Source organism: Pseudopipra pipra, unplaced genomic scaffold, assembly GCF_036250125.1.
Source record: "Pseudopipra pipra isolate bDixPip1 unplaced genomic scaffold, bDixPip1.hap1 HAP1_SCAFFOLD_295, whole genome shotgun sequence".
Classification (NCBI taxonomy): Eukaryota; Metazoa; Chordata; class Aves; order Passeriformes; family Pipridae; genus Pseudopipra; species Pseudopipra pipra.
This window is the reverse complement of record NW_026990774.1, coordinates 27,519-47,669: the sequence shown is the minus strand read 5'-3', so window position 1 is coordinate 47,669 and position 20,151 is coordinate 27,519. Positions and strand designations below refer to the sequence as shown.

General features: G+C 59.2%; 2 protein-coding genes and 1 non-coding gene across 3 annotated transcripts; 2 read left to right on the top strand and 1 right to left on the bottom strand.

The window, feature by feature from the left end:
* Positions 1-351: 351 nt before the first annotated feature.
* LOC135408295 (E3 ubiquitin-protein ligase TRIM41-like) lies at positions 352-11,067 on the bottom strand. The gene is given in 19 exon segments (XM_064643526.1): positions 352-421; positions 423-445; positions 447-628; positions 631-737; positions 739-778; positions 810-878; positions 881-916; positions 3,112-3,160; positions 3,162-3,240; positions 3,734-3,756; positions 5,434-5,499; positions 6,238-6,357; positions 6,815-6,859; positions 7,377-7,472; positions 9,112-9,287; positions 9,290-9,548; positions 9,551-10,119; positions 10,265-10,424; positions 10,603-11,067. Coding segments are annotated over 17 exon segments (1,908 nt in total). The 5' UTR covers positions 10,019-10,119; positions 10,265-10,424; positions 10,603-11,067.
* Positions 11,068-11,403: 336 nt separating this feature from the next.
* Positions 11,404-11,476, top strand: TRNAV-CAC (transfer RNA valine (anticodon CAC)). The gene has a single exon. It is a non-coding gene; the product is annotated as a tRNA-Val (tRNA).
* Positions 11,477-13,774: 2,298 nt separating this feature from the next.
* On the top strand, positions 13,775-19,702 carry LOC135408294 (butyrophilin subfamily 1 member A1-like). The gene is made up of 5 exons (XM_064643525.1): positions 13,775-13,825; positions 15,149-15,265; positions 16,300-16,318; positions 17,111-17,380; positions 18,793-19,702. The coding sequence occupies exons 1-5, from the start codon at positions 13,775-13,777 to the stop codon at positions 19,329-19,331; spliced, it is 996 nt and encodes a 331-aa protein (XP_064499595.1). The 3' UTR covers positions 19,332-19,702.
* The last annotated feature ends 449 nt before the right edge of the window (positions 19,703-20,151 follow it).

The window sequence follows — 20,151 nt, the reverse complement described above, 5'->3', positions numbered from 1 at the left end:
TGAGGAGGATGAGGAGGATCTCGGGAGCGAAGCAGGTGCCAGAAACCAAAGTGCAGCCCCAGGAGGGGGATGTTTTAGGGACAGGGGGATGTTTTTGGGGGCAGGGGCTGTCCCAGAAGGGGATGTTTTTAGGGACAGGGTGTCCCAGAAGGGGATGTTTTTAGGGACAGGGGGATGTTTTTAGGGACAGGAGGTGTCCCAGGAGGGCTGTTTTTAGGGACAGGGGATGTCCCAGAAGAAGATGTTTTTAGGGACAGGAGGTATCCCAGGAGGGATGTTTTTAGGGACAGGGGTGTCCAGGAGGGCTGTTTTTCGGGAGGATCCTCTCCCATCCCCTCCCCTCCCATCCCCTCACCACCCCCCGGTGCAGGTGCAGATCTTGATGCGGGTGCCCTTGGCCAGGATGCGGAAGAAGGGAAGCCCTCTCCCTGCAGCAGATGTGGAAAGGTGTGGATGTGGCTCATGCTCTCGGCGTTGTAGAAGCAGAGCTGCCCCCGCTCGTAGTCCAGGTAGACGCCGAAGCGCCGCGGCTGCTCCCCCGGCGCCAGCGCCGTCTGCTCCGTGGCCGTCAGCGCCTGGTACTTCTTGCCCGTGGTGCCCACGGCCCAGATCTCCCTCTTGGGGGGTCCCCGGCCCCCCCTTTGTGGCGGGGCAGGGCGCTCTCCCGCGCCGCCCCCACGGCCCAGCCCCGCCGCCCGCCCACCTCCACCTCCCAGTAGTGGCGGCCGGCGCTGAACCGGGGGCCCCAGCACGCACAGGTCGCCGCTGTCGCCCCGGCCGGGGCCCCCCCGGGGGGGTTTCGGGGGCCGGAGGTGCCCCGGGGGGGTCCTGGCGCCGCTCGCTCAGCCGGACGCTGCGCCGGTCCAGGGACAGGCTGAGCGGGGGTGGGCGGTGGCCGGGTCAAGGGTCACGTCGGCTGGGGGGGAAAAGGGGGGGATTGGGGGGCTCAGGGACCCCGTGGAACTGGTTTGGGGGTCCCTGAGCTCAAGTGTCACTCAGGGACCCCCTTGGGAATTGGTTTGGGGGGGTTGGGGGGCTCAAGGACCCTGTTGGGAGGCAGTTTGGGGGGGGACAGGGGGGTCCCTGACCTCAAAAGTGTCACTCAGGGACCCCTTTGGGAACCAGTTTGGGGGTCCCTGAGCTCAAAGTGTCACTCAGGGACCCCATTGGGAACAGGTTTAGGGGGGACAGGGGGGTTGGGGGGCTCAGGGACCCCGTGGAACTGGTTTGGGGGGGGACAAGGGGATTGGGGGGCTCAGGGACCCCCTTGGGAACAGGTTTGGGGGAGACAGGGGGGGTTTTGGGGCTCAGGGACCCCGTTTGGAGCTGGTTTGGGGGGGGACAGGGGGTTGGGGGGCTCAAGGGACCGTTTGGGGGGGTCCTCTGAGCTCAAAAGTGTCACTCAGGGACCCTGTTGGGAACTGGTTTGGGGGTCCCTGAGCTCAAAGTGTCACCCAAGGACCCCTTTGGGAAGCAGTTTGCGGTCCCTGAGCTCAAAGTGTCACCCAAGGACCCCCGTGGGAACAGGTTTGGGGGGGTCAGGGGGGGTTGGGGGGCTCAGGGACCCCATTGGAACTGGTTTGGGGGGGACAGGGGGGGTTGGGGGGCTCAGGGACCCGTTGGAAACTGGTTTTGGGGGGGACAGGGAGGTTGGGGGTGTCCTGAGCTCAAAAGTGTCACTCAGGGACCCCCTTGGGAACCAGTTTGGGGGTCCTGAGCTCAAAGTGTCACTCAGGGACCCCATTGGGAACAGGTTTAGGGGGACAGGGGGGGTTGGGAGGCTCAGGGACCCTGTTTGGGGGGGTCAGGGGGGTTTGGGGGGCTCAGGGACCCCATTGCGAACCGGTTTGGGGGAGAACAGGGGGCTTTTCGGGCTCAGGGACCCCGTTGGGAACCAGTTTGGGGGGGGGAACAGGGGTATTGGGGGGCTCAGGGACCCCGTGGAACTGGTTGGGGGGGTCCCTGAGCTCAAAAATGTCACTCAGGGACCCCCTTGGGAACCAGTTTGGGGGTCCCTGAGCTCAAAGTGTCACTCAGGGACCCCCTTGGGAACCAGTTTGGGGTCCCTGAGCTCAAAGTGTCACTCAGGGACCCCCTTGGGAACCAGTTTGGGGGTCCCTGAGCTCAAAGTGTCACTCAGGGACCCCCTTGGGAATTGGTTTGGGGGGGTTGGGGGGCTCAAGGACCCTGTTGGGAGGCGGTTTGGGGGGGGACAGGGGGGGTTGAGGGGTCCCTGACCTCAAAAGTGTCACTCAGGGACCCCCTTGGGAACCAGTTTGGGGGTCCCTGAGCTCAAAGTGTCACTCAGGGACCCCTTGGGAACAGGTTTAGGGGGGACAGGGAGGTTTTGGGGCTCAGGGACCCCGTGGAACTGGTTTGGGGGGGGACAAGGGGATTGGGGGGCTCAGGGACCCTGTTTGGAACCGGTTTGGGGGGCGCAGGAGGAGTTGGGGGGCTCAGGGACCCCACTGGGAGCGGTTTGGGGGTCCTGAGCTCAAAGTGTCACCCACAGAGCCCCCAGCCCGGTTTCTGCCCTTTAACCCCCCGATTGTTGCTCCCTCAGCCTCTCATATCCAGCCTTTGAACCCAAATTTTCACCCCTTTTATCCCCAAATTTTCACCTCTTTAACCCCCAATTTCCGGCCATTTATCCCCAAATTTTCACCCCCTTTTAACCCTCAATTTCAGCTTTTTATCCCCAAATTTTCACCCCTTTTAACCCCAAATTTTCACCCATTTAACCCCGAATTTTCACCCTTTTATCCCCAAATTTTCACCTCTTTAACCCCCAATTTCCAGCCATTTATCCCCAAATTTTCACCTCTTTAACCCCCAATTTCCAGCCTTTTATCCCAAATTTTCACCCTTTTAACTCCAAATTTTCACCCTTTTAACCCTAATTTTCACCCCCTTTTAACCCCAAATTTTCACCCTTTTAACCCCCAAATTTTCACCCCTTTAACCCCAAATTTTCACCCCTTTTAACCCCTATTTTTCACCCCTTTTAACCCCAAATTTTCACCATTTTAACCCCAAATTTCACCATTTTAACCCCAAATTTTCACCCTTTTAACCCCAAATTTTCCCCCCTTTTAACCCCAATTTCCCCACCTTGGGGCACTTTGCTGAAGACCTTTTCCATCTTCCTCATCACCACGTCCCTGCAGGAAACAATTCCGGAATTTCTTCCCCACGTCCACGGGCACCATCTCGGGCTCCTGGAATTTGATGTTCTCACACCTGTAAAAAGGGGGAAAAAAGGAGGGAAAAGGGTGAAAAAAGGAGGGAAAAGGGGGGAAAAAGGAGGGAAAAGGGGGGAAAAAGGAGGGAAAAGGGGGAAAAAAGGAGGGAAAAGGGGGGAAACAGGAGGGAAAAGGGGGAAAACAGGAGGGAAAAGGGGGAAAAAAGGAGGGAAAAAGGGGAAAAAAGGAGGGAAAAGGGGGGAAAAAGGAGGGAAAAGGGGGAAAAAAGGAGGGAAAGGGGGGAAAAAAGGAGGGAAAAGGGGGGAAAAAGGAGGGAAAAGGGGGAAAAATTAGGATTTGGCTGTTGGGAGGAGATGATGAGACCTGGAGGGGCTCCCAGGCCCCTTCCCCAACCATCCCAAAATTCCAGCTGTGGAATTTCCCCTTAGGAATTCCCGGCAGTTCCAGGCTGGAGAAGCCCCCCCCGGGGTGGGTTTTTCCCCCCCCCTCCCCAAAATCCAAGGAGATTCCAGTGGGAAGGAAGGACTGACCTGATGAAGGTGCTTTTGATGTCCTGGGTGGGAAATGGGGAGAAAAAAGAGAGGAAAAGGTTCAGGAGGAACTGGAGCTGCTCCCAGTGCTCCCAGTACACCTTGAGCAGCTGGAGCCCCCAATCCCAGTGCTCCCAGTGCTCCCAGTACACCTTGGGCCTGTCCTGTCCCCCCAGTCCCAGCATTCCCAGAATTCCCAGTGCTCCCAGTACACCTTGAGCCTGTCCTGTCCCCCTCAATCCCAGTATTCCCAGTGTTCCCAGTACACCCTGAGCAGCTGAGCCCCTAATCCCAGTGCTCCCAGTACACCTTGGGCCTGTCCTGTCCCCCCAGTCCCAGCATTCCCAGAATTCCCAGTGCTCCCAGTACACCTTGGGCCTGTCCTGTCCCCCCCAGTCCCAGTGTTCCCAGTATTCCCAGTGCTCCCTGCCCACCTTGAGCAACTGGAGCCCCCAGTCCCAGTATTCCCAGTGTTCCCAGTGCTCCCAGTCCACTGTGAGCCCCCAGTCCCAGTATTCCCAGTATGTGCACCTTGAGCAGCTGGAGCCCCCAGTCCCAGTGCTCCCAGTATTGCCAGTACTCCCAGCATTCCCACCTTGAGCAGCTCGAGCCCCCAATCCCAGTATTCCCAGTGCTCCCAGCCACTTGAGCCTGTCCTGTCCCCCCTATCCCAGTGTTCCCAGTGTTCCCAGTTCTCCAGTGCTCCCACCTTGAGCAGCTGGAGCCCGTCCTGCCTGGCAGCAGCCTCGGCCTCCCCAATGAGCCTCCTGAGAGCCACCATCCTCTCCTCCAGCATCCCCAGTGCTCCCAGTGCTCCCAGCCCCCAATCCCAGTGTTCCCAGTGTTCCCAGTGCTCCAGTGCTCCCAGCATTCCCACCTTGAGCAGCTGGAGCCCGTCCTGCCTGGCAGCAGCCTCGGCCTCCCCGATGAGCCTCCTGAGAGCCACCATCCTCTCCTCCAGCATTCCCAGTGCTCCCAGTGCTCCCAGCCCACCTCAACCCCCAATCCCAGTGTTCCCAGTGTTCCCAGTGTTCCCAGTGCTCCCAGTGCTCCCACCTTGAGCAGCTGGAGCCCGTCCTGCCTGGCAGCAGCCTCAGCCTCCCCGATGAGCCTCCTGAGGGCCACCATCCTCTCCTCCAGCATCCCCAGTGCTCCAGTGCTCCCAGCCCCCAATCCCAGTGTTCCCAGTGCTCCCAGTGTTCCCAGTGCTCCCAGCATTCCCACCTTGAGCAGCTGGAGCCCGTCCTGCCTGGCAGCAGCCTCAGCCTCCCCGATGAGCCTCCTGAGGGCCTGGGTCCTCTCCTCCAGCATTCCCAGTGCTCCCAGTGCTCCAGCCCCCAATCCCAGTGTTCCCAGTGCTCCCAGTGTTCCCAGTGCTCCCACCTTGAGCAGCTGGAGCCCGTCCTGCCTGGCAGCAGCCTCGGCCTCCCCGATGAGCCTCCTGAGAGCCACCATCCTCTCCTCCAGCATTCCAGTGCTCCCAGCCCCCAATCCAGTGTTCCCAGTTCTCCCAGTGCTCCCAGTGTTCCCAGCATTCCACCTTGAGCAGCTGGAGCCCGTCCTGCCTGGCAGCAGCCTCGGCCTCCCCGATGAGCCTCCTGAGGGCCTGGTCCTCTCCTCCAGCATCCCCAGTGCTCCCAGTCCACATCAACCCCCAATCCCAGTGTTCCCAGTGCTCCCAGTGCTCCCAGTGCTCCCACCTTGAGCAGCTGGAGCCCGTCCTGCCTGGCAGCAGCCTCAGCGTCCCCAATGAGCCTCCTCAGGGCCTCCATCCTCTCCTCCAGCATTCCCAGTGCTCCCAGCCCCCAATCCCAGTGCTCCCAGTGCTCCCAGTGCTCCAGCCCACCTCAACCCCCAATCCCAGTGTTCCCAGTGTTCCCAGTTCTCCCAGTGTTCCCAGCATTCCCACCTTGAGCAGCTGGAGCCCGTCCTGCCTGGCAGCAGCCTCGGCCTCCCCAATGAGCCTCCTGAGAGCCGCTGTCCTCTCCTCCAGCATCCCCAGTGCTCCCAGTGCTCCCAGCCCCCAATCCCAGTGTTCCCAGTGCTCCCAGTGCTCCCAGCCCACCTCAACCCCCAATCCCAGTGTTCCCAGTGCTCCCAGTGCTCCCACCTTGAGCAGCTGGAGCCCGTCCTGCCTGGCAGCAGCCTCGGCCTCCCGATGAGCCTCCTGAGAGCCACCATCCTCTCCTCCAGCATTCCCAGTGCTCCCAGCCCACCTCAACCCCCAATCCCAGTGCTCCCAGTGCTCCCAGTGTTCCCAGTGCTCCCACCTTGAGCAGCTGGAGCCTGTCCTGCCTGGCAGCAGCCTCGGCCTCCCCAATGAGCCTCCTGAGGGCCACCATCCTCTCCTCCAGCATTCCCAGTGCTCCCAGCCCCCAATCCCAGTGTTCCCAGTGTTCCCAGTGCTCCCAGTGCTCCCAGTGTTCCCAGTGCTCCCACCTTGAGCAGCTGGAGCCCGTCCTGCCTGGCAGCAGCCTCGGCCTCCCCGATGAGCTCCTGAGGGCCTGGGTCCTCTCCTCCAGCATGCCCAGGTTGCGGCGCTGCCGCCCCAGCAGGGCCTCGTGGCGCTCGCGGAGCTGCCGCAGCAGCTGGACCTGCTCCCCCGCCAGGAACCGGTGCAGCACCTCGAAATCCCCTCCAGCTCCTGCACCTCGGCCTGCATCTGATCCTGGGGGAATATGGGTTGGGAATGGTGGGAATGATGGGATTGGGCTGGGAAAATCGGGGCTGGGAACACTGGGAACACTGGAAAAGCAGGGCCTGGAAATCCCCCTCCAGCTCCTGCACCTCCAGCTGCATCTGATCCTGGGGGAATATGGGGGTGGGAATGGTGGGAATGGTGGGATTGGACTGGGAAAAGCAGGGCTGGGAACACTGGGAACACTGGGAAAAGCAGGGCCTGGAAATCCCCCTCCAGCTCCTGCACCTCCAGCTGCATCTGCTCCTGGGGGAATATGGGGTTGGAATGGTGGGAATGGTGGGATTGATCTGGGAAATCCCCCTCCAGCTCCTGCACCTCCAGCTGCATCTGCTCCTGGGGGAATATGGCATTGGGAATGGTGGGAATGGGAACAGCAGCACCTCGAAATCCCCCTCCAGCTCCTGCACCTCGGCCTGCATCTGATCCTGGGGGAATATGGGGTTGGGAATGGTGGGAATGATGGGATTGATCTGGGAAATCCCCTCCAGCTCCTGCACCTCCAACTGCATCTGATCCTGAGGGAATACAGGGGTTGGGAATGGTGGGAATGATGGGATTGGGCTGGGAAAAGCAGGGCTGGGAATGCCGGATTGGACTGGGATTGGACTGGGAACACTGGGAAAAGCAGGACCTCGAAATCCCCCTCCAGCTCCTGCACCTCCAACTGCATCTGATCCTGGGGAATACAGGGGTTGGGAATGGTGGGAATGATGGGAAAAGCAGGGCTGGGAATGCAGATTGGACTGGGAACACTGGGAAAAGCAGGGCCTTGAAATCCTCCTCCAGCTCCTGCACCTCCAACTGCATCTGGTCCTGGGGAGTTACAGGGGTTGGGAATGGTGGGAATGCTGGGAATGCCCGGATAAGGGCTGGGAATGCCGGGATAAGGGCTGGGAATGCCGGGATAAGGGCCGGGAATGCCAGGACAAGGCCCCAGCTGACCTTGAGCAGGGAGATTTTCTCCTCCTCGCTGGATTTCTGCCTCAGCACCGTCTCCAGCTGCTTCCTCAGGGGCTCCAGGTGGCTCTGGAGCTTGTTCTGGGGGGGGAAAAGGGGGGGAGAGCTCAGCTGAGCCCCCCAAAACCACCCCAAAGACCCTAAAACCCCCTCCCAGACCCTCCTGAAGCCCCCTCCCCTGGCAGGGAGCAGCCAGACCCCCCCTCAGTGCCCCCAAACTCATCCCAAACCCACTCCCCAAACCCCCCTCATCGAGGGGCACGACCCACCCACGGCACCCACCGTGCCCCCCCCCCGGCTCTGTCACCCCCCAACCCCCCCAAAAACGCCCCAGGGCCCCTCTAGAACCCCTCAAACTTCCCCCAACCCCCCCCTCCCCAAAAAAAACCCCACCCCCAGACCCCCTCAAGCTCTTCCACCTTCCAGTCCTGCACAACCTCCTCGACCCACCCACGGCACCCACCGTGCCCCCCCTGGCTCTGTCACCCCCCAGACCCCCCCAAAAACCCCTGAGCCCCCCCAAACCCACCCACAGCACCCACCGTGCCCCCCTTGGCTCTGTCACCCCCCAAGCCCCCCCCAGAAACCCCCCCAAACCCCTCAACCCCCCCCACCTTGCAGTCCTGCACCACCTCCTCGAGGGGCACAACCCACCCATGCCCACCCACACCCACCCGTGGCACCCACGATGCCCACCCGGCTCTGTGACCCCCCAAATCCCCCCTGAGCCCCCCCCGAGCCCCCCCACCTTGCAGTCCTTGCACCACCTCGTCGAGGGGCACGACCCACCCACGGCACCCACGATGCCCCACCCGGCTCTGTGACCCCCCAAACCCCCCCTGAGCCCCCCCAAACCCACCCGTGGCACCCACCGTGCCCCACCCGGCTCTGTGACCCCCAGACCCCCTCAAACCCCCCCCGAGCCCCCCCCCACCTTGCAGTCCTGCACCACCTCGTCGAGGGGCACAACCCACCCACGGCACCCACGATGCCCCACCCGGCTCTGTGACCCCCAAACCCCCCCAAGCCCCCCCCCCCCCCCCCCTGAGCCCCCCCTGAGCTCCCCCACCTTGCAGTCCTGCACCACTCGTCGAGGGGCACGACCCACCCACGGCACCCACGATGCCCCACCCAGCTCTGTGACCCCCCAAACCCCCCCAAAAAACCCCCTGAGCCCCCCCTAAGACCACCCCCCCCACCTTGCAGTCCTGCACCACCTCGTCGAGGGGCACAACCCACCCATGCCCACCCGCACCCACGATGCCCCACCCGGCTCTGTGACCCCCCAAGCCCCCCCAAACCCCCCCTGAGCCCCCCCCCGAGCCCCCCCCACCTTGCAGTCCTGCACCACCTCCTCGAGGGGCACAACACACCCACAGCACCCACCGTGCCCCACCCGGCTCTGTGACCCCCCAAACCCCCCCTGAGCCCCCCCAAACCCACCCGTGGCACCCACGATGCCCCACCCGGCTCTGTGACCCCCCAAACCCCCCCAAGCCCCCCTGAGCCCCCCCAAACCCACCCACGGCACCCACGATGCCCCACCCGGCTCTGTGACCCCCCAAACCCCCCCAAACCCCCCCTGAGCCCCCCCCACCTTGCAGTCCTGCACCACCTCGTCGAGGGGCACAACCCACCCATGCCCACCCACACCCACCCGTGGCACCCACGATGCCCCACCCGGCTCTGTGACCCCCCAAACCCCCCCCGAGCCCCCCACCTTGCAGTCCTGCACCACCTCGTCGAGGGGCACGACGCTGTGGTGCTTGTGCCCGCGGGCCTCCCTGCACACCACGCAGATGGCCGCCTCGTCCACCTCGCAGAACAGCTTCAGCGGCTCCTGGTGCTTCTGGCACAGCTCGGGGGGCACGGCGGGCGCGGCCCCGGGGCCGGGGCGGGGCCGGGGGCGCGCTGGGGCCGCGGGTGGAGCTGGCGGATGATGGTGACCATGTTGGCGAGCTCCCGGTTGGGGCGGAAGCTGCGCTGCCCGAAGCTCTGCCGGCACTGCGGGCACGTGAAGGCGCCCGGGGCTCGCCGCCCCTCGCCCCGCCGCTGCTGCTCCTCCTCTTCCTCCTCCTCCTCTTCCTCCTCGTCCTCCTCCTCCTCCACGTCCTCCTCCATCACGTCCTCGTAGTCCTCGGCGCCGAAGTAGAGCCCCCGCCCCGCGCCCCCTCGCTCCAGGCGGCCGCTTCCTCCTCCTCGTCCTCCTCCTCCTCTTCCTCCTCCTCCTCCTCGGGGTCTTCCCAGAGCTCCGCGTCCTCCTCCTCCTCCTCTTCCTCCCACATCTCGTCGTCCTCCTCCTCCTCCACGCCGCCGCCTTCCTCCTCCTCCTCCTCGTCCTGCTCCACGTCCAGCTCGTCCTCCTCCTCCTCCAGCTCTTCCTCCTCCTCCTCCTCCTCGGCGGCGGCCGCGGGGGCTCCCGCCCGGGGTTCCGGGGGTGGGTTTTCGGCTCCGGGCGGGGCCCAGAGGCGGGAGATGCAGGCGCGGCAGAAGTTGTGGCCGCAGCCGATGGAAACGGGCTCCGAGAAATAGTCGAGGCAAATGGCGCAAATCGCCTCCTCCTGCAGCGTCTCCACCGGGTCGGGCCGAGGGGCCGCGGGGCCGCCCAGGGCCGGGGGGGCCGCCATGGCGGGGGGGCCCTTCCTCTGCCCCTCCTCCTCCTCCTCCTCCTCCTCCTCCTGCGGGGGCTGCGGGACCCCCCCGGGGCTCCCACCGATCCGCCGGGACTCTCACTGACCCCCCCGGGGCTCCCACCGATCCCCCGGGACTCTCACTGACCCCCCTGGGGGTTCCTTAATGACCCTCCGGGGGTCCCGATGACCCCCCCGGGGCTCCTCACTGACCCCCCGGGGCTCCCACCGATCCCCCGGGACTCTCACTGACCCCTCGGGGGTCCTCACTGACCCCCCGGGGGTTCCTTAACGACCCTCCGGGGGTCCCACCGATCCCCCGGGGCTCCCACCGATCCCCCGGGAGTCCCCACTGACCCCTCTGGGGCTCCTCACTGACCCCCCCGGGGGTTCCTTAACGACCCTCCGGGGGTCCCACCGACTCCTCACCGACCCCTCGGGGGTCCCTGGACACGGCCGGGGGTTTCTCGGTGACCCTTCCTGGGGCTACTTAACGACCCTTCGGGGATCCCGAGACCCTCACGGGGCTCCTGCGACCACCCGGGGGTCCTCACTGACCCCCCCGAGGGTTCCTTAATGACCCTCCAGGGGTCCCACCGACCCCCCCCGGGGGCTTCTGCGACCACCCCGGGACTTCTCACCGACCCTCCCCGGGACTCCTCACTGACCCTTCGGGGGCTCCTACGACCACCCGGGGCTCCTCTCTGACCCCCCGGCGGTCCCAGCGACCCTCCCGGGCCCCTCAAACCCTCCCTAGGCCCCTCCCACCCCCCCGGGCCGGGCCCCTGTTTAGGCCTCACCACCCTCAGAGCTGCCCGCGCTGCCCCCGCCGGGCGTTCCCCGCGCCGTGTGGGCCGCGGGCGGTGCCGGAGGAGCCGCGGAGCCCCCGCGGTGCCCCCGCCGTGTCCCTCCGGCCCCGGTTCGGGCCCCGCTCGGTCCCGAAGCGGCGGCAGCTCCGCCACCTCCGGGAAGCGCCGCGGCACTTCCGCCTTCCGCCACCTGACCGGAACTGGCGCGCGTTGCCGAGCAACGGGGGGGCCACAATCTGTCCGCGCGACTCGTTGGTCTCGGAGGACCGCAGGAGACCGCTCTGCCTCTGAGGGGCGTGCCCTGAACAGAGAAGGCGTGGTCTCACCTAAACCCCGCCCCCAGGGCGTGGCTCACCGGGCAGCGCCCCCGCCCCCCGCCCCCATGGCTGAGGGTTCGAGCCCCGCCTCGGGCGGGCCCGCGGTGTTTTGCCCAGAAATCTCTCATTTTTGGGGAGTTTTTCCCCGAATTCCTCCGCCCGGCGCGGCCGCGGGGGGGGAGGGAAGGCGGAGGGGGCCCCTCCGCGGTGAGCGGAGCGCGGCCGTAGCGCGGCGGGGCGGGGAGCGCGGCACGGCGTTTCTGTAGTGTAGTGGTTATCACGTTCGCCTCACACGCGAAAGGTCCCCGGTTCGAAACCGGGCAGAAACATCGGTTCCTTTTTTGGGTCTCTTTCCCTCCTCTCTTCTTTTCCCAGGTTGGAAAAGACCTCTGAGATCACCGAGTCCAGTCTCCTGCCTCCCTTCCCATCCCCTCCTAGCCCCAAATATTCCCTTTATTTCACTTTTCCACCCCCATATTTTCCTTTCTTTTTTCATTTTTCCAGCCCCACATTTTCCCTTTTTTTTTTTTTTTTTTCACTTTTTCAGTCCCAGGGAATTCCTCGTTCCTCCCCCGTGTCCCAGGCAATTCCCGGCTCCGAGGGAATTCTCGGCTCCTCCCCCGTGTCCCAGGGAATTCCCTGTTCCTCTCCCACATCCCAGGGAATTCTGGGCTCCAGGGAATTCTTGGGTCTTGCCCCATGTGCGAGGGAATTCCTGGCTCCGAGGGAATTCTCGGCTCCCCCCCGGTGTCCGAGAGAATTCCCTGCTCCTCTCCCACGCCCGAGGGAATTCCTCGTTCCTCCCCCGTGTCCCAGGCGATTCCCGGCTCCAGGGAATTCTCTGGGACGGCGCTTTGTCCTCAATAAAAGACCATTTCGGGTGGAACCCTCCCCTCCCGGGGGCGCGTCCCTCTGGATTTCTGAGCCCCCGGGGGGGGGATAAACCGGGAAAATCTCTGGGATGGGGACAAATTCCACGTGCCGAGGGGAGGGTGGGAAGGGACACAAATTCCGTCCCTTTTCCCGCTTTTCCCCGCCCTCGATTTCCTGGAAATCGTGAGATTTTTTGTTTTTCTTCTGAGAAAACCCCACAAAAAATAAAAAAAAAGGGGAAGAGGCCCCGAAACTGCCCCGGGGTTGATCCCGGAACCGAGAAGAGGAACCGGGAAGGAGCGGGAGGGGGGCGGGCTCGGGAAAACGGCCACGAGGAGCCCCCTCCCCACCCCCACGGATCCCACCGGGAATTACAGACCCGGGATGAGCCCCCTACCCATCCCAGGGGTCCCACAGACCCGGGATGAGCCCCCTGCCCATCCCAGGGGTCCCACAGACCCGGGATGAGCCCCCTGCCCATCCCAGGGGTCCCCAAAAAGCCGGGATGAGCCCCCTGCCCATCCCAGGGAATAACAGAGCCGGGATGAGCCCCCTGCCCATCCCAGGGGTCCCAAAAAAGCTGGGATGAGTCCCCTGCCCATCCAAAGGAATTACAGACCCGGGATGAGCCCCTTCCCCATCCCACCGGGAATTACAGACATGGGATAAACCCCCTGCCCATCCCAGGGAATAACATACACGGGATGAGCCCCTTCCCCATCCCAGGGGTCCCCAAAAAGCCGGGATGAGCCCCCTGCCCATCCCAGGGAATAACAGACACGGGATGAGCCCCCTGCCCATCCCAGGGGTCCCAAAAAAAGCCGGGATGAGCCCCCTGCCCATCCCAGGGGTCCCAAAAACCCTGGACGAGCCCCCTGCTCATCCCAGGGGTCCCAAAAAAGCCAAGATGAGCCCCCTGCCCATCCCAGGGGTCCCACCAGGAATAACAGACCCGGGATGACCCCCTGCCCATCCCAGGGGTCCCAAAAGATCCGGGATGAGCCCCCTGCCCATTCCAGGGGTCCCAAAAGATCCGGGATGAGCCCCCTGCCCATTCCAGGGGTCCCAAAAAAGCCGGGATGAGCCCCCTCCCCATCCCAGGGAATAACAGACCCGGGATGAGCCCCCTGCCCATCCCAGGGGTCCCAAAAACCCGGGACGAGCCCCCTGCCCATCCCAGGGGTCCCAAAAAAAGCCGGGACGAGCCCCCTGCCCATCCCAGGGGTCCCAAAAAAGCCGGGATGAGCCCCCTGCCCATCCCAGGGCTCCCAAAAAAAAGCCGGGATGAGCCCCCTGCCCATCCCAGGGGTCCCAAAAAAAAGCCGGGATGAGCCCCCTGCCCATCTCAGGGGTCCCAAAAAAAAGCCGGGATGAGCCCCCTGCCCATCCCAGGGGTCCCAAAAAAGCCGGGATGAGCCCCCTGCCCATCCCCGGTCCCCCCCGGAGGCCCAAAGCCCATCCCAGGGAAACCCCCCCTTCCCCGGGAGCCGGAATTCCCGGTTTCCCCACCCCGAGCCCTCCGGGACGGCCCCTTTTTTTCCCGGGAAAATGCCAAGCGGGACGTTCCCAGCCCGGCCGGGTTGTTTTCCAAGCTGGTTTTTCCAGGTTTTCCAGGTTTTCCGGACTCCTTTCCCTTCCCCCGATCCCCAGACGAAGGAGCCGAGCCCGAGGCTCTTTTTTTGGGGCGTTCCCGGGGCTCTTCCCGGTGGGAAAACGTCTGCGGGAGTCGGGAATTTGCATCCCGGGAGAAGCGAATGTACATTCAAAAACCTTCAAAAATAAATGTGCGTTTGAAAAAGAAACGGGTATTTTTTAAAAAAATAAATGTGACGAGTTCGTTTTTAAATGAAATCCGTTTATCCGGGTAATTTTATTTATAAATTTAGTTTATATCTATTATTTATTATCTGTATATATAGTTTATATATATTTTAAAAATAAACACGAGTTCATTTTAAATGAAATCCATTTGTATAATTTTATTTATAAATTCAATTTATATGTATTATATATATATAGTTTGTATATATTTTAAAAATAAATATGAATTCATTTTAAATTAGATCCATTTATCCGTATAATTTTATTTATAAATTAATTTATTTATTTATAAATATATATATATTATATATATATAGTTCATATATATATTTTAAAAAAATAAATACAACGAGTTCATTTTAAACGAAATCCATTTATCCGGGTAATTTTATTTATACATTTATTTATAAATTTAGAGGGGGTTTTTTGGGGGAATGGCGGGTTTCCCTCGGGAGCACAGACGGAGCCGCAGCTCCCCCCGAGGGCAGGAGCTCCCGGGATAACAAAAAAACCGGGAATATCGAGGAGGAGGAACCAGGAGACGCCAGGAGGCTCCGCCCGGGCTGGGAAGGAGCAGGAAGGGAAGGATCCCAGCGCATCCCAGGGCTCGGGAAGGGATTGGGGAAGGAATTGGGGAAGGAATTCCGGCATTCCCGGCGCTCCCAGGGCACAGAGGAAGACTCCGAGCAGGAAAACTGGAGGAGCTGGTGGGTGTCACCCCCTTTTTGGGAATAAATTATGGGAAAATTCAGCAAATTCGGCTCAAATTCGACCGAATTATGCGAAAATTCAGCCAAATTCGGCCCGAATTTGGCCAAATTATGGGAAAATTCTGCTCAAATTCAGTCCAATTCTGCCCAAATTCAGCCAAATTCTGCCCGAATTTGACCAAAATTATGGGAAAATTCAGCCAAATTCTGTTCAAATTTGGCCAAATTATGGGAAAATTCAGCCCATTTCTGCCCAAATTCGGCCCAATTCTACCCAAATTCGGCCAAATTCTACCCAAATTTGTCCAGATCCTGTGCAAATTCAGCCAAGTTCTCCCTAAATTCAGCCGAATTCTACCCGAATTTGGCCGAATTCTGCCCAAATTCCCCCAAATTCCGGCTGGAACAGCCCCTTCCCTCCCGGCCCCGCCGGGTCGGATTTTCCCCCGCCCCGATTTCCCAAAGAATCCCAGAAAAACCCGCCGGGATTTGGGTTCTTCCCCCCGGGAAAAGCCTTCCCGCGGATTCCCGAGGGTTTTTCCCGCCCCATCCCTCCTTCCTTTGGAATTTTGGGATCTTCTCCCCCTCCTCCCAAAGCTGCAGGACCTGAAAAATGAGCTGGAGAAGCGCCAGGAGAGAAATTCCCCCCAAATCCCGGAGATTTCCCAGCTGGAATTCCCGGCCCGGGAAGAGGAGGAGGAAAAGCAGGAGCCGGTGAGGGAATGAATTCCCTTTTTTTGGGAGCTTTTTTCCAGGGAAAAATCGGAGGGAGGGGGGAAAAAATCGGGAATTTGTCCCTTTTTTTGGAGGTTTTTTTCAGGGAAAAAATCGGGAATTCATCCCTTTTTTTGGAGGTTTTTTCAGGGAAAAAATCAGAGGGAGGGGTGAAAAAATCGGGAATTTGTCCCTTTTATTGGAGGTTTTTTCAGGGAAAAAATCAGAGGGAGGGGGGGAAAAATCGGGAATTTGTCCCTTTTATTGGAGGTTTTTACCAGGGAAAAAATCGGGAATTCATCCCTTTTTTTGGAGGTTTTTTCCCCGAAAAAATCGGGAATTCGTCCCTTTTTTTGGAGGTTTTTTTCCAGGGAAAAAATCGGGAATTCATCCCTTTTTTTGGAGGTTTTTTTCCCTGAAAAAATCGGGAATTCATCCCTTTTATTGGAGGTTTTTTTCAGGGAAAAAAATCAGAGGGAGGGGTGAAAAATCGGGAATTTATCCCTTTTTTTGGGAGGTTTTTTCCAGGGAAAAAATCAGGAATCCGTCCCTTTTATTGGAGGTTTTTACCAGGGAAAAAATCGGGAATTCATCCCTTTTTTTGGAGGTTTTTTCCCTGAAAAAATCGGGAATTCATCCCTTTTTTTGGGAGGTTTTTTTCCAGGGAAAAAATCGGGAATTTATCCCTTTTTTTGGAGGTTTTTTCCCCGAAAAAATCGGAAATTCATCCCTTTTTTTGGAGGTTTTTTCCCCGAAAAAATCGGAAATTCATCCCTTTTATTGGAGGTTTTTTTCAGGGAAAAAATCAGAGGGAGGGGGGAAAAAATCAGGAATTCATCCCTGGTTTTTGGAGGTTTTTTCAGGGAAAAAATCAGAGGGAGGGGGGGAAAAAATCCGGGAGGTGGAAGGACGAGGAGAGGGAATTTGAGCCTGGAAAAACGGGGGGAAAAAAGGGAATTAAATGGCTGTGGGAGGGCGGGATTTTTGGGAATGGCCCCCCCTGAGCCGCTTTTCCTGAATTTTTTCTCTTCCAGGACTCGAAAAGCTCCCTCGGCAGGTCCGTGGAACCTTTCCCGGGAAAGCTTTTCCAGGAGGTTTTTTTTATTATTCCGGGAGAAAAGGAAACTTCGGGAAAAAAAGGCGGGAATTCGGGGGGGTTTTTGGTGGTTCCGGAATAATTTTGGGGGATTTCTGAGGAATTTTTGGGGATTTCTGAATAATTTTTGGTGGTTCCTGAATAATTTCTGTGGTTCCTGAGGGGTTTTGGAGGTTCCTGAATAATTTTGGGGGATTTCTGAAGGGTTTTTGGTGGTTCCTGAATAATTTTTGGTGGTTCCTGAGGGGTTTTTGGTGGTTCCTGAAGGGTTTTTGGTGGTTCCTGAGGGGTTTTTGGTGGTTTTTGAAGGATTTTTGGTGGTTCCTGAGTGGTTTTTGGTGGTTCCTGAATAATTTTTGGTGGTTCCTGAGGGGTTTTTGGTGGTTCCTGAAGGGTTTTTGGTGGTTCCTGAGGGGTTTTTGGTGGTTTTTGAAGGATTTTTGGTGGTTCCTGAGTGGTTTTTGGTGGTTCCTGAATAATTTTTGGTGGTTCCTGAGGGGTTTTTGGTGGTTCCTGAATAATTTTTGGTGGTTCCTGAATAATTTTTGGTGGTTCCTGAATAATTTTTGGTGGTTCTTGAATAATTTTTGGTGGTTCCTGAGGGGGTTTTGGTGATTTCTGAGGGGGTTTTGGTGGTTCCTGAGGGGTTTTTTTTGGTTCCTGAGGGGTTTTTTTTGGTTCCTGAGGGGTTTTTTTTGGTTCCTGAGGGGTTTTTTTTGGTTCCTGAGGGGTTTTTGGTGGTTCCTGAGGGTTCCTGAAGGATTTTTGGTGGTTCCTGAGGGGTTTTTGGCGTTTCCTGAGGGGTTTTTGGTGGTTCCTGAGGGTTCCTGAGGGGTTTTTGGTGGTTCCTGAGAGGTTTTGGTGGTTCCTGAGGGGTTTTTTGTGGTTTTCTTTCTTCCCCAGGTGCGGGAAGGTGACTTTCCAGCTGCCCCCGGACGCAGCTGCGGGGTCGGAGGAGCGGATCTGTCACTTCTCCTGGAGGAGCAACGCCCTCAAGGAGACCCTGAGGAAGCTCCAAGGTATCTGGGGAGGGAAAATTAGATTTTTTGGGGAGGATTCCATCCTGCCACTGCTTCATTTTGGGGTGCAGATGCTTCGTTTTGGGGTTTCCCTATTTTTGGGGAGGATTCCTTCATCCCAACGCTTCATTTTGGGGTTTTCCTATTTTTGGGGAGGATTCCTTCATTCCAACGCTTCGTTTTGGGGGGTCAATGTTTCCTTTTGAGGTTTAGATGCTTCGTTCTGGGGTTTCCCTATTTTTGGGGTGATTCCCATCATTCCAGTGCTTCCTTTTGGGGTTTCCCTATTTTTGAGGTGGTTCCCATCGTGTCAATGCTTCCTTTTGGGGTTTCCCTATTTTTGAGGTGGTTCCCATCATGTCAACGCTTCGTTTTGGGGTTTAGACGCTTCGTTTTGGGGTTTCCCTATTTTAGGGAGGATTCCATCCTGCCAGTGCTTCATTTTGGGATTTAGATGCTTCGTTTTGGGGTTTCCCTATTTTTGAGGTGCTTCCCATCGTTCCAATGCTTCATTTTGGGGTTTCTCTATTTTTGGGATGGTTTCCATCGTGCCAATGCTTCGTTTTGGGGTTTCCCTATTTTTGGGGTGCAGATGCTTCGTTTTGGGGTTTCCCTATTTTAGGGAGGATTCCATCCTACCAGTGCTTCATTTTGGGGTGCAGATGCTTCGTTTTGGGGTTTCCCTATTTTTGGGCAGGATTCCTTCAATCCAGTGCTTCATTTTGGGATTTAGATCCTTCGTTTTCGGGTTTCCCTATTTTTGGGGTGCAGATGCTTCGTTTTGGGGTTTCCCTATTTTTGGGGTGCTTCCCATCATTCCAACACTTCCTCTTGGGGCCGTTCCCACCCCTGGGCATCCCTACCCCGAAGGAGTTGCTCATCCCATCTTCTAACCCCCTTTTCCCCCTCCAGCCCCCGTGACCCTGGACCCTGACACGGCCCCCCCCGAGCTGGTGCTGTGGGAGGATGGGAAGAGCGTCCGGTGTGGGGCTGGAGCCCCATTTTGGGGTGCAGATGCTTCGTTTTGGGGTTTCCCTATTTTTGGGGTGCTTCCCATCATTCCAACGCTTCGTTTTGGGGTCGTTCCCACCCCTGGGCATCCCTGCCCCGAAGGGGTTGCTCATCCCATCTTTTAACCCCCCTTTCCCCCCTCCAACCCCCGTGACCCTGGACCCCGACACGGCCCACCCCGAGCTGGTGCTGTCTGAGGACGGGAAGAGCGTCCGGTGTGGGGCTGGAGCCCCATTTTGGGGTGCAGATGCTTCGTTTTGGGGTTTCCCTATTTTTGGGCAGGATTCCTTCAATCCAACCCTTCATTTTGGGATTGTTCTCACCCCTGGCGATCCCAAACCGATCCCTCCCGCCCCGAGGGTTTCTCAGCCCATCTTTTAACCCCCCTTTCCCCCCTCCAGCCCCCGTGACCCTGGACCCCGACACGGCCCACCCCGAGCTGGTGCTGTCGGAGGATGGGAAGAGCGTCCGTCGGCGCTGCGGGCCCGGCCCGGCCCGGAACCTTCCGGACAGCCCCGAACGCTTCGACTACTGGCCCTTCGTGCTGGGCCGGCCCGGCTTCGCCTCCGGCCGCCACTGCTGGGCCGTGGACGTGGGGGACGGCGGCGACTGGGCCGTGGGGGTGGCCCGGGACTCGGTGGCCAGGAAGGGCCGCCTGCCCCTGGGCCCCCAGGGCGGGATTTGGGGCCTGGAGCGCTGGGGGGGGCAGCTGAGGGCGCTGACCCCCCGAAAGGTGACCCCCCTGCCCCTGCGCCGGGTGCCCCGCAGGGTCGGCGTCCACCTGGACTACGCCGCGGGCACCGTGGCCTTCTTCGACGGCGAGGGGGCGGCGGGCGGGGGGCTCCTCTTCCTCTTCTCCCGCGCGGCCTTCGCCGGGGAGAGGGTCCGGCCCTGGCTCTGGGTGGTGGGGGCGAGGGCCCAGCTCAGGATCTGCCCCTGAGAGGGAGGGGGGGACGGAGGGGTTCCCATCAGGGACCAGCAAAAACTGCTCAGGGACCAGCAAAAACCACTTGGGGACCATCAAACACCACTCAGAGACCATCAAAATCCCCTCAAGAGCCGTCAAAAACACATCAGGGACCATCAAAACCACTCAGGCACCACCAAAAACCACTTGGGGACCAGCAAAAACCACTTGGGGGCCACCAAAAACCACTTGGGATCCAGCAAACACCACCCAGGGACCATCAAAAATCACTTGGGGACCATCAAAAATCACTCGGGGACCAGCAAAAACCACTTGGGGACCAACAAAAACCACTTGGGGACCAACAAAAACCACTTGGGGACCAGCAAAAATCACTTGGGGACCAGCAAAACCCACCCAGGGACCAGCAAACACCACGCAGGAACCATCAAAAATCACTTGGGGACCATCAAAAGCCACTCAGGAACCAGGAAAAACCACTTGGTGACCATAAAAAATCACTTGGGGACCATCAAAAACCGCTTGGGGACCACCAAAAACAACCCAGGGACCATCAAAAACCACCCAGAGACCACCAGGAACCCTCAGGAACCATCAAACCCCCTCAGGAGCCACCAAAAAATTAATTAAAAATTTACTAAAAAGACTCCCCGTGATTTTTCTCCTCCTGCCCCAGATTTGTGTTGTTAATTAAAAAAAAAAACACAACCACGTGACGGCTGCTTCGTTTTGGGGTTTCCCTATTTTTGGGGTGGTTCCCATCCTGCCAGTTCTCCCTTTTGGGGCTTCCCTATTTTTGGGGTGGTTCCCATCCTGCCAATGCTTTGTTTTG

What these genes read in the sequence shown, in the direction of transcription:
- LOC135408294 (XM_064643525.1), top strand. Translation starts at nt 13,775, where the DNA reads ATGTACATTCAAAAACCTTCAAAAATAAATGTGCGTTTGAAAAAGAAA. An exon ending in TGCGTTTGAAAAAGAAACGG is followed by an intron (nt 13,826 to 15,148) that starts GTATTTTTTAAA and finishes CTCCTCCCAAAG; the next exon opens with CTGCAGGACCTGAAAAATGA. An exon ending in GACCCTGAGGAAGCTCCAAG is followed by an intron (nt 17,381 to 18,792) that starts GTATCTGGGGAG and finishes TCCCCCCTCCAG; the next exon opens with CCCCCGTGACCCTGGACCCC.